Genomic DNA, 12,210 nt, shown 5'->3' on the forward strand with positions numbered 1-12,210 from the left:
GGATCATAATCACATTAATAAGCAATTTTAAAATGAAATAAGCCATCAATGGTGGGGAGACAGGATAACATTTTTCTTTAACAATGTAGAAAATAATTTAATTTTTTAAAATTTTGATGTCTCTTGTAAAATACTAAAATTTTATATTATGAATAGTATTAGCTGATTCATAAGATGAATTTAGCTTTATCATGAATTATGGGTCTCTAAATTTTTAACTTAATAGAAACCCCAAGTTTTATTGAATATATTCAGAAAATCTTTGTAGACATGAAGCTAATTATAAACATCTGTCATTTCTGAAAGAAAAGAAATGTACAACAAACAAAAACAGCCTACCTCTGTAACAACTTAGATTATAGCAACTATGATATATTTGTAAGAGATGTAAGAGATTCGAAGACAACATAGATCAAATTTTTAAATACCTGAAATGGTTAATAATATACTACCCCTACAGGACAACCCAGCTGTCATTACTCATACACAATGAAGGAAGAACACAAGGGTCGTGTGTATACAACACACACACACACATACATACACACACACACGGGCTAGAATTTATTTTTAAAGGTATAAAAATTTTACTGGCTATTTATAAACTAGAAGCCCGATGCACAAAATTCGTGCAAGAGGCTCAGCCCTCGCAGTCACAGCAGCTTGCCTCAGCCCTCGCAGCCCCAACTTCGTCCGGAAGGTCGTCGGGAAAGTCATTCGGCTGTCCAGTCTAATTAGCATATAACGCTTTTATTATTATAGATGATAATTTATGGTAGAAAAACAGCATACCTAATTAAGAAGGATATACTTAGCTAAATCTCTGTTTTTAAACACAAATAATGATTAAAATATTTTGAATGCTCAAATATTTAAGCATTCAAATATTCTCTAAGGTCCAGAGGAATGGCAGAATGCCATTTAGTAGCTATATGTTACCATTTCACTGTTTAAAATATGTATATGCAATGAAAAAGGTTACATTAAAAACTAACTTTACAACATTATTAAATATTTATTTTAAAACTGATATTTGGAGGAACACAGTTACTATATATATGGATTGATCTGAAATAATTGGAAATAAATTTACCACACTGATTGAGAAATAATTATGGACATGAAAATGGTCTATCACATTAAAATAAAACAAACCATAAATAGTTACATCTGACAATCATAAAGTATTCTAATTATCTCCCTAAAACAGAAATATTTGAAATTATTTATTTTTATTACTCAAGACTTTCTGTAATGTTTCATATAGCACTGCTTATACTTACTGTACTTCATAAACTCAAACATTTGTCCACTGAAATTATAGATTAATGATCTAAATATTTTTAAAAATATGTTTTTATTGATTTCAGAGAGAGGAAGAGAGAGGGAGAGATAGAAACAATGATGACAGGAAACATTGATCGGCTGCCTCCTGTACACTCCTTACTGGAGATTGAGCCTGTAACCCAGGCATATGCCCTGAGGGGGTTTGAACCAGGATCTCCTGGTGCATGGGTTGATGCTCAATCACTGAGCCATGCTGGCAGGGCTGACATATTTTTAATTGATCTCCATGTATCCCAAAGGTACAGAGATAGAATAATAAATAAAACTGACATTCTTTTATATATGCATTCCTATGTTCATTGCAGTATTTACAATAGTTAAGACATGGAAGCAACCCAAACCCATCAATAGACAAGTGGATAAAAAAGTTGTGGTACATATATACAATGAACTGTTACTCAGCTATAAAAAGGAATGAAATCTTGCCATTTGCAACAGTGTGGATGAACCTAGAGAGTATTATGCTAAGTGAAACAAGTCAGTCAGAGAAAGGCAATTATCATGATTTCACTTATATGTGGAATCTAAAAAACAAAATAAACAAAATAGAAAGAGACTCATAAAGAGAAAAGAACAGTGGTTGCCAGAGGGGATGGTGGTTGGGGGCTGAGTGAAAAAGGTGAAGGGACAAGTACAAACTGCAGTTACAAAACAGTCACAGGGATGTAAAGTAGAGCATAGAGAATATAGTCAATAATATTGTAATAACTATGTATGATGCCACGTGGGTACTGGAAATTGAGGGGAATACTTTGTAAAGTATATGATTATCTAACCACTATACTATACACCTGAAACTAAAACAAAATAATATTGAATGTAAACTATAATAAAAAATAAAATGGACATTCTTTTTATATACCCATCATAAGTATTTTGTGATCTAAATGAATAATCTGTGTATCTTTAGACATCATAGGATCTTTAATATTTTGGGCCTATAAATTATAAATTTGCAAGTAAATATATAAAATAAAAAACAAAGGCCTGAAGGAGCAGTCGTAAAAGGTACTCAAATAACATTTGAGATGGTTGTTTCTAGTCTTCCTCCCATTAATACACAAAAGAATAAAGCAAAATTTCACCACAGGGTTTAAATCTGACAAACCAGTATAGTAGCTACTATAGCAGTCATTTGTCTTAAGTGTATATGACCTTTGGATAGAAATACAATAGCAAATATATCATGCTGAACATTGATATCCTAGTCACAGATCAACAATGGTTCCATCTGTAAATTTTAATAACATGACTTTAAAATCACTCAACACTGCATTGAAGATAGGAGTTTTGAACTATTTCAAAAAGTTTGCAAAAATCCTGGTTATCTACACTAATAAAAGAGAAACATGAAAATTGGTGTCACTCCACTACACCCACCAGCCAATCAGTGTGACTATGCAAATTAACCCAACAAAGATGGCGGTTAATTTGCATATGCAGGCACGGGAGCGAAGAATGAAGGCTCCGGTCGGAGAGAAGACTGAAGACTGAAGACTAAAGACTAAAGAGGCTTGGGCAGGGGCAGCGGAGAAGCCAAGCCTCGTTGCGGCCGGACCAAAGGCCTGGGTCCTGGGTGCTGGAGGAAAACTGGTGCCAGCAGCCAGGGGAAGGAAGGCCTATTGAACGAATCTCTTCGTGCAACAGGCCTCTAGTTTTAAATATAGAAACACAATGATATTTATTCTGACTTTTCTATAAGGAATATTGAAAGTTGGCAATATTGTTCTGGATTTACATTTCTTTTATCTATATGCAATGTGAGCACTAATTAATTTTATTTACAGGCTTGTTTTAAAAACTTATCCATGGTGACAGGTATCCACAATTTCAGGTAAATTCTTCTTCCTGCCAGTTTTCAATGTTGCTCAATTGTCAGGTAGACACAAGCAAAATAAAGAATGGGCAATTATTAGCTTAGAAAAGAGAGAACCCTTCTCTTTTTCTACAGGTAAGCCATGATAACATAGAAATTCGGGATATAAATAAAGTCAAAGGTCATGAAAAGAAATGGAATTACAGACTCTTCCAAACATAGCTTTCTCAGTAGACTTTCTTATTAGATGGATACTTCCACTTTAAGTTTCTAATTATTTATAGAACCATTAACAAAGACCTGTTCATCTCATTAAAGTCTCAAACTTGAACTCTTTTCTGTACATTAGATTTGGAATAAGAAGATTTTTTTGTCTAGGTCCTATTTCTCCATTACAAAAACACTGGTGTAAAACAAAAAACTCATTTTTTATATATTTGATAAGGAGTAAAACACACTTTTTCCAGGTCCTAAATCTCCATCAAGAACACATTGGTGTAGCCCTGGCCAGTACAGCTCAATTGGCCAAGTAACATCCCATGCACCAAAAGGTGGCCAGTTTTGATTCCCAGTCAGGGCACATGCCCAGGTTGCAGATTTGACCCTGGTTAGGGAGCTGCAGTAGGCAACCTATCGATATCTGTCTGTCTGTCTGTCTGTCTCTCTCTCTCTCAGCCACAAAAACATGTTAAAAAAAAAAAAGGAACATATCGCTGTAAAACCAGGTTGGGGAACATTCGGCTTTTAGTATAAGGCCTGCTAAATCATTGGGTCTGCCCTGCCAAGGCATTAGGAGTGAGTTAAGTAAATGTTTGACCAAATATAGTAGGCTGATTTTTTAGCTAATAATCTTGTATGACCCACAGATTATGTTATAAATATCCAAATGGATATTTGGCAGAAAAAAGGTTTCCTAGTCCTGATGTAAAACAATCAAGTTATCCTTGGTCTTAAACATTTCCCTAATAAAAGGAACCTAGAGAGCATTATGCTAAGTGAAATAAGACAGCCAGAGAAAGGCAAATATCATATGATTTCACTTATATGTGGAATCTAAAGAACAAAATAGAAACAGATTCATAAAGAGAACAGAATGGTGGTTGCCAGAGGGGATGGAGGTGGGGGGGGGGGGCGGGTGGGGGAGGTGGGCACTGAATGAAAAAGGTGAAAGGACAAGTACAGATTGCAGTTACAAAACAGTCACAGGGATATAAAGTACAGCATAGAGAAGATAATAATACTTTAATAATTATGTATAATATTTTTAAGAAACTGTGTATAATTATTTTTTAAGAAAAATAATACCTGTGGTCAACTTAAAAAGATTATTTCTCTGTAACAGGAAAACACAAAGAACAAGGGCAATTATACTATCAAAGAACATATTTCACTTCTAAGAACTAAAACTGAAGAATGATGAGTCCTTTAAGACCACAAGAACGAAGTTTACTAGTTGCTAGAATATTGTTTTGATCTTTTTTATTGTTTAAGACATTTTAAATAAATATAATCCTACTTCCAATTTTCTTTTCATTAAAATGGTATGTCACTGCTGAAATATCCAGAACTTTTTCCAGATAAATTCGAAGGATCTTTATGAAACCTGTACCATAGAATTAAGTGTGACAGACCCACCACAGGAAACTCAATTTAACACGTAGTTTAGCATTTCCCCTTTAGAAAAGCCTTATACCTAGCAAAGTTGGAATGTAAGAAGACATTCCTCAGGCATACACAATACATAACACTAGGCTGCATTCTTTATAGCTTCTAGTAGAACCAGCAGGCTTCTATTTTGGCCAACGATGATAGAGTAGTGGGTGTATGACAAATACAAATGGTCTCTGATACCAGCAGTGACTATTTTAATGAACACTGTTTTCACATTCACTTATTCCAAAAAATGGCAAGAAAATTACTCTGATGAAAACAATAATTAAATTCTTTGTTATTCACATATTTCTTAGTCCTAGTACACATGATCTTGGTTTCTATTTAATTTGAATGAAAGCTAGGCAGGTAGTAATTTCAAAAGAGCTTCCTTTTCTATAAGCTCAATACTGGAAATCTTAAATTTTTATAAAAACTTTCTAAGCAATAGAAAACAGTGATTTATAGAAGTAAAATCCTGATAAACTTAAGAATTAGAAGACATTCAGGCATCATGGGCTGAATCAAGCCCAAAGTTGAACAATTATGGTAAGTATTTACTGCAATCTAATGCAAGTCCATTATGACCAAAGTGCTTAGCATGAATCAAGGTAAATGTTCCTTTGTTGAACCAAAGCACTGAAGTCATTCGGGATTAAACATTATACTAATAATAGTCATTTGGTTTTTGGAGGATTTAAAAAATAATAATACATCTGATATACTAGGGAAACAGGACAAGACACTTTCACTAAGTTGAAATTATAAAAAAAAAGAGAAAAAACAACCATCCCTCAGTACACAAAACATAAAACATTTGCTCACAGAGACATAGATAACATTTTCCCAATATTATCAAGAAAAATTATGCTTACTATAAAAATACTTCTATGTCCTGAATTAATTTGTATCATTCTATAATAGGGGAATAGCATATGGATATGTAAGTTAATAAGTAAATATAATGACTATAAAACCAACTTTATTCATTGTTTCACTATATATTATATATACAAAATGAAATAAAATGTAAACTAAAGAACACTTTTTTCATCCTCAGACTATAAATTATCACTTCCGTGTTAAATCATAAATGTTCCTTATAATAGCAGTCCAAACTATATGATTTTGGAATAGAACAACAAATTCATATTGCTTCAAGTTATATGTTTATTATTTTAAAATTTTGACAAAAATACTTTTAAAATGCTAAATAAATATGAATTTTGACTAGCTATTAGGTTTTTCTTTCTTCCTTTTTCTTCCTTTTCTTTCTTCCTTTTTTTTTTCACAATGGCATTACATAACAAACCAAAACATATACAAAGAACATTAAAAATAGCATTTTGCTAACAAACAGAAATTTAAAATAAGATAAAACTAGGTAACATTAACAAAAACTTTAAGTCTAACTAAATCTTAAAGACAAACTATATTACAAAACTACAAAATATATACAAACAAAATATATAGTATGCCCTACTTTGGATGTATAATACATTTTTCTGTGCTTAAATAATGCGATTATTTTGCCTTTTGAAACTGTGTAGAGAAAAACATTTTGAAATGAAAAAATATTTTAACTTGCTAAAAATGAGCATATGGGTATTATGATAGCAGTCATACAAAACATGTTACTGAAACATTTCAAATAAGATTAACATATTAATTTTAACATTTGAGATCTGACTAATTTACATCATCATCATCATCATCATCTCTACTGCTACTGTGAGTCATAATCCATTCCCTGTAGACCTGAATTTTCTGTAAGCATGGTAAAGGAAGAAAAGAAGCACAATGGTTAGCTAAGTATGACAAATTCCTTGGAAGACATGCAAACTTATGAAATGTTCAAGGAGTCAAAATAATTTTGAAGCAGACACCAGCTCTGAATAGGGCAATAATTATGGATATAATATTCCATATCTTAATAGACTAAGACTAAACTCTACTGGTTGCTATGTTTTAAATCATTTGGTGATACCAATAAGGTAGTCTGGGGATACATTAGAATTATTCTATTTCTCTAATAGAATTATTCTATTTCTCTCTTCAACTTACTACTAGGAAGCACTATGATAATGTACTACTTTCCAGATAGGTACATAACGAAAGTGGTTTTTTTATATTTAATTATTATACAGGGGCATATAGAATTTGTGAATACAGAGCACTATTTTTAGAAAATTAGAAAATAAGAGGAGAAATATTTGATAGTATTAAACTTTTTCTAAATGCACCAGTTAAATAGATTAAATCTAAGCTGATGAGATTTTAAATCCTGTTTCTATGACATTCAGTTCTTTACCACAGTATTCATATATTTTAAAGTGTTAGCTAATCATACAGTAGAGTTTTGATTCAAAGAAGCACTATTACCACCAAAGCAATAACCCAGTTCTTACACCTATTAAGAGAATAATGCTAACAGCAAACATCCTAAGGCATCTGGTGAATTCCTATAGGTATTCCAGCTATACTGTGTTTACTGTTCTTGTTGAAAAACAAGTAATGGCTGACAAGGATTGTGAACTTTTAGATCTTTAAATAGCTCTTTTGGCAATTAATGGTAAGACTGGCCTACTAAAAATAATATATATATTAAAAAATATAGTCAAAAGTAATGACCTTTAAATACCAAGGTTTAAAGCTTTATATAAACAAGGAAGGCATAGAATAAATTTACTTGTCAGTGAAATCAAGTTATCAATCACAAGAAATGTTTGGTATCTCATGCCTTTCTTATGTATTACAATCTGTTTTCTAATAATGACAATGCATTTCTAAACTCCTTACCATTCATATTTATTTCCTATTAAGTTTATTAAAATAGTGTCTCAAATATTTTTAGTTTTTTAAAGATGATTTGATAACTATTCAGTCTACTAAAATGTTAGTAACCTGTTAATTGTGTTCTAAAAAGAGAAGGCAGGTACTGAGTAGAAATATATGTTTCAAATGTATGAACCAGAGGTTTGTTCTGTAACATTTCCAACTTGCTGGATTTCCATCCAACATTTCTTCCAAAGAAGGCTATACTGACACTGCAGAGACCGTACACAATGCCCCTGAGAGCACAGTCTCTCACTTGATTGCCAGTTCCATCCCAATATGGTATTATTTTGATGCTTTAAAAACATTTTAAACACAATGTAAAATCACTTTACTAAATATCACACATTAATTCAATGGTTATGTTTTACTACATTAGATGAAAGCACATTTTATGCAAAAATTACATACTCTGCATGTAGTAAGCAAAATATTGAAGTTTTAAATCTTACCCTAATCACTTTAAACTTGGCAATATTTAAAATTTCAAGGCTTTATAAAGGAAGAGATATATTCCCACATTTCATTATTACCTTGAATATTTGCAAGTCTATACAACATAATGACTCTTTGTTTTCAAAAATAATTTATTTTAGTATTCCACATCTAACCCACACAAACTACTTTAAATTGGTATAATTTTATGGTATATATTACCTACACTATAACCCAGATTTTTAAGAAGTTCAACTTACTAGCAAGAAAATTATCTAACAGATAAAATATTCTACCTCCAAACTGCCTATGTTCCAAAAGCTACTTTCCTTTATTAAAAGATATTGGCTTCCTTATGAACTACTTATCAAATTCCAAAAGATTTTAAATGGATGACACAAGCAGAAAGCAAAAAGAGGGTTTTGGCCACTTGAGCATCTATAAAAGAAAAGCACAAGAACCTAAGAATTCCAATAGCAATGGTCCTGATTTTTTCCCTACCCATTCCTAGTTGGACATGAGAATTATATCCAGTATAAAAGCACCTGTTGGTTTGATAAAGAGAAGGAAGTACCCTAAACAGAAATGGTTTCATTGGCTAAAAAGTACCACCAACTATGAGGGTATATAGACACAATGGTTTTCAATAAATCTAGCAAATCCAGCACAGAACTAGAATACCCTATAAAAAGATCAGATTCACTAAAAATCCTATACAAAAGTTACCAATACAAAAGTTTTTCTTTGTTTTCAAAACACTGAAACAGCTGTACGTAGTTTGTAAATTTTAAGACTAAAATCTACTGTTGGCTTTCAGTTGCAAAGTCATGCATTAACTGTTTTCATATCAAACTTTTTGATGCCTGTAAAAAAGAAAAAAAATCTTATAGTAAATAATTGTACAATAAAACCTAGGTAAAATAAGGAACTTATAAATGGAATTAAGCAAAACATAGAAGTTCAAATAATCTAACATATGTTTAAAGCTACTTTCAATAAAGCTAAATTAATCTTAACTTGTAAGATATTTCTTCACCCACCTGCAACATCTGATTTCCAGTACCATCCCTCAACCTGTAAGGTCTGATAACTCCATCTTCATTAAAGAACCGAGGAGGCCGCAGACTCTCCACTTCATCAGAAGTCTCTGTAGCCCTAGAGGAAAAAAAATATAACTTGATTTTTAAAAATATTCAAAAGTGGTCCTTGGCTGGTGTGCTCAGTGGTTACAACACCAAAACATTGTGGATTCAATTCCTAATCAAGGACACAGACATGGGCCTGGATCCTTGGCCCCAGTTGGGGCACTTGGAAGAGGCAATCAATGGATGTGTTTCTCTCACACTGATGTTTCTCCTCCCTTCTCCCCCACCTCTCTTCCACTCTCTCTAAAAATAATGGGAAAATATCCTCAGGTGAGGATTAAAATAATTTTTTCTTTTTCCAAAAATTCATCATCTTTAAAATGGAATTACTAAAAAGAATCTTCTTTTGGACAAAATAAGACTATGATACTTCTCTTTTAAAATTTATCTTTATGGCACTAATAATGCAAGTTCTTTAGAAAAATGTAGTACTATGAATAAGTTTGCTTATAGCATCTTTTGGACTTTCTTTGTAGATCAATCAGCAAATGATGAGTATTGCTATTTCTTTTCCATTTTAAGACCTTTAAATTCTTTTTCTTTTCCTATGATACTACCTAGTTCCTCCAGTACAATGCTAAATATATGAGAGGATTTCAGGCATCCTTTCTCATTCCTAAAAGAAAAAGGAAAGCTCATAAGAGTTCTCTATGAATTACAGATATTAGCAACATTTTTGTTCTGTAAGAATTTTTCTTCTTGGGTTTGATATGTGTTATTTGAAACATATATATGCTTGCTGAATTTGATACTGTAATATTTTCTTTAACATTTTGACTGTATGAACCTACTTGAGAATGGTCCATGAATTGTTCAGTCATTCAGCAAATATTCACATTCATAAAAAAATAATTTATTATATAAACATACTTTACCACATAATGTGTCTACATGTATAGACACACACACACACACACACACACACACACACACACTGTTCATAAGAGAATTTCTTTAGAGTTAAGGACACAAATAAATTGAAAGTAAAAGGATGTAAAAAGATATGCTACATAAACAGTAACCAAAAGCAAAAGAGAGCTGGAATGGTTATACTAAGATTTAGACACAAAGAAGGACATTTTATGAAGAAAGGGTGAATACATCAAAAGGATACAAAAGCTACAAACATATAAGTTTTTAACAAAAGAGCCCCTAAATACACAAAGCAAAAACTGACAGAACTGAAAAGAGAAAAAACAATTCACAGTAACACTTATTTTAATATACAATTTTCAATAGTAGATACCAAATAGAAGACCATCAAGGAAATAGAAGACTTATACAAATACTATAACCCACTTGGCCTAACAGACATTTGTAGAACACTCAATCCAATAACAGCAAATTACATATACTTCTTAAGTGCACATGAAACATCCTCCAGGACTGACTATACATCAGGCCATAAAACATGTCTCAGTAAATATAAAAGTACCAAAACATACAAAATGTTAACTGACCACACAGAATAAAATTAGAAATCTATAAGAGAAGAAAATTTGGAAAATTTACAAACTTGTGGAAATTAAACAACAGAAGCCTAAATAACTAGAGGCCAAAGAAAAAAAAATCACAAAGGAAAGTAACTACTTTCAGATGAATTAAAACAAACCAAAACTTAATGCGATGCAGTAAAGGCAGTGCTCAGAGGAAAATTTATTGCTGTGAAAGTGAACATTTAAAAAAGGCTCCAACATGGATAATCTAATACTTGAGATACTAGAAAAAGAAAGCAAACTAAACCTGAGGCTAGCAAGAGGAACGGAAATAATAAATGGATGCCAGTACAGTGGTGGTGGTGGGAGCCTCTCCTGCCTCCTCAGCAGCGCTAAGGATGTCCAACTGCAGCTTAGGCCTGCTCCCCACTGGCAAGTGGACATCCCCCGAGGGCTCCCGGGCTGCCAGAGGGATGTCTGACTGCCAGCTTAGGCCTGATCCCCCAGGGAGCAGGCCCAAGCCAGCAGGTGGTCATCCCTCGAGGGGTCCCAGACTGCGAGAGGGCACAAGCTGGGCTGAGGGACCCCCCCCCCTTTCGAGTGCACAAATTTTTGTGCACTGGGCCTCTAGTTTTTATATAAAAGCCAAGCGACCGGAACGCTGGAACAACCAGTTGCTATGATGCGCACTGTGGCGGCCAACCGCCTGATCGGGGGCCCAATCCCCCCACCCAACCGCCCGTGGCCCTGCCCCCTATCCAGCCCCCCCCCCCCCCCCAATCGCCTTCCCCAGAATCTCTTCCCTTCCCTCCCTGTTGGCCCAGCTTGGTCAGCCCCCATTGGGAAGGGCTAGTCAGACCCTACCCATGCACAGATTCATGCACCAGGCCTCTAGCATGCATATATGTGTGTGTGTGTGTGTGTGTGTGTGTGTGTGTGTGTATATGCAAAAATCATCAAAAAACATTAGCAAACTAAAAAAAAGTATTAGTAAACTAAACCCAACAGCACATAAAAAGGGTTATACATCATGACCAAGTGGAATTTATCCCAGATATGCAATGTTGGCTCAACTTATAAAAATCAATTAATGTAATATACCATATTAATAAACCAAAGGGAAAAGCAAACAATATCAACTTAATTGAAGCAGAAAAGGCATTTTATAAAATCCAACATCCTTTCATAAAATACTTAACAAATTCAGAATAAAAGGGGAACTTCCTCCACCTGACAAAAGACATTACAAAAAATCCATAGCTTACATCAGAGTTAATGGTGAAAGAATAAAATCAATAAAATCTTTCCCCCTAAAATTAGGAGCAAGACAAATGTCTGCTCTTGGAACTCTTTTTCAACACTGTACTTGAGGTTTTAGCAAAGGCAATTAGGCAAGAAAAAGAAACATCAATGATGACAGAGAATCATCTGTTGGCTGCCTCCCATATGACACCTACTGGGAATCTAGCCTGCGACCTGGGCATGTGCCCTGACACGGAATCGAACCGTGACCTCCTGGTTTATGGATTTGATGCTCAACCACTGA

At 33.5% G+C, this 12,210-nt stretch overlaps 1 protein-coding gene across 3 annotated transcripts in view; it reads right to left on the minus strand.

The window, feature by feature from the left end:
• Positions 1-12,210, minus strand: part of VPS13A (vacuolar protein sorting 13 homolog A) — a 187,140-nt gene that overhangs the window by 18,080 nt on the left and 156,850 nt on the right. Inside the window, exons 68-69 of one of the 3 annotated variants that reach the window (XM_070431464.1) lie at positions 9,124-9,238; positions 5,970-6,580 (exon numbers count right to left, since the gene is read on the minus strand). In XM_070431464.1, coding sequence (XP_070287565.1) covers positions 6,503-6,580; positions 9,124-9,238 — 193 coding nt within the window. In that variant the 3' untranslated portion in view covers positions 5,970-6,502. Of the gene's footprint in view, positions 1-5,969; positions 8,947-9,123; positions 9,239-12,210 lie in introns of those variants that run through there. The other 2 variants (XM_070431465.1, XM_070431462.1) reach the window with 2 other exon arrangements.

This window comes from Myotis yumanensis, unplaced genomic scaffold (genome assembly GCF_028538775.1).
Source record: "Myotis yumanensis isolate MYYU_CA2020_CCGP unplaced genomic scaffold, mMyoYum1.0.hap1 SCAF_12, whole genome shotgun sequence".
Taxonomy (NCBI): Eukaryota; Metazoa; Chordata; class Mammalia; order Chiroptera; family Vespertilionidae; genus Myotis; species Myotis yumanensis.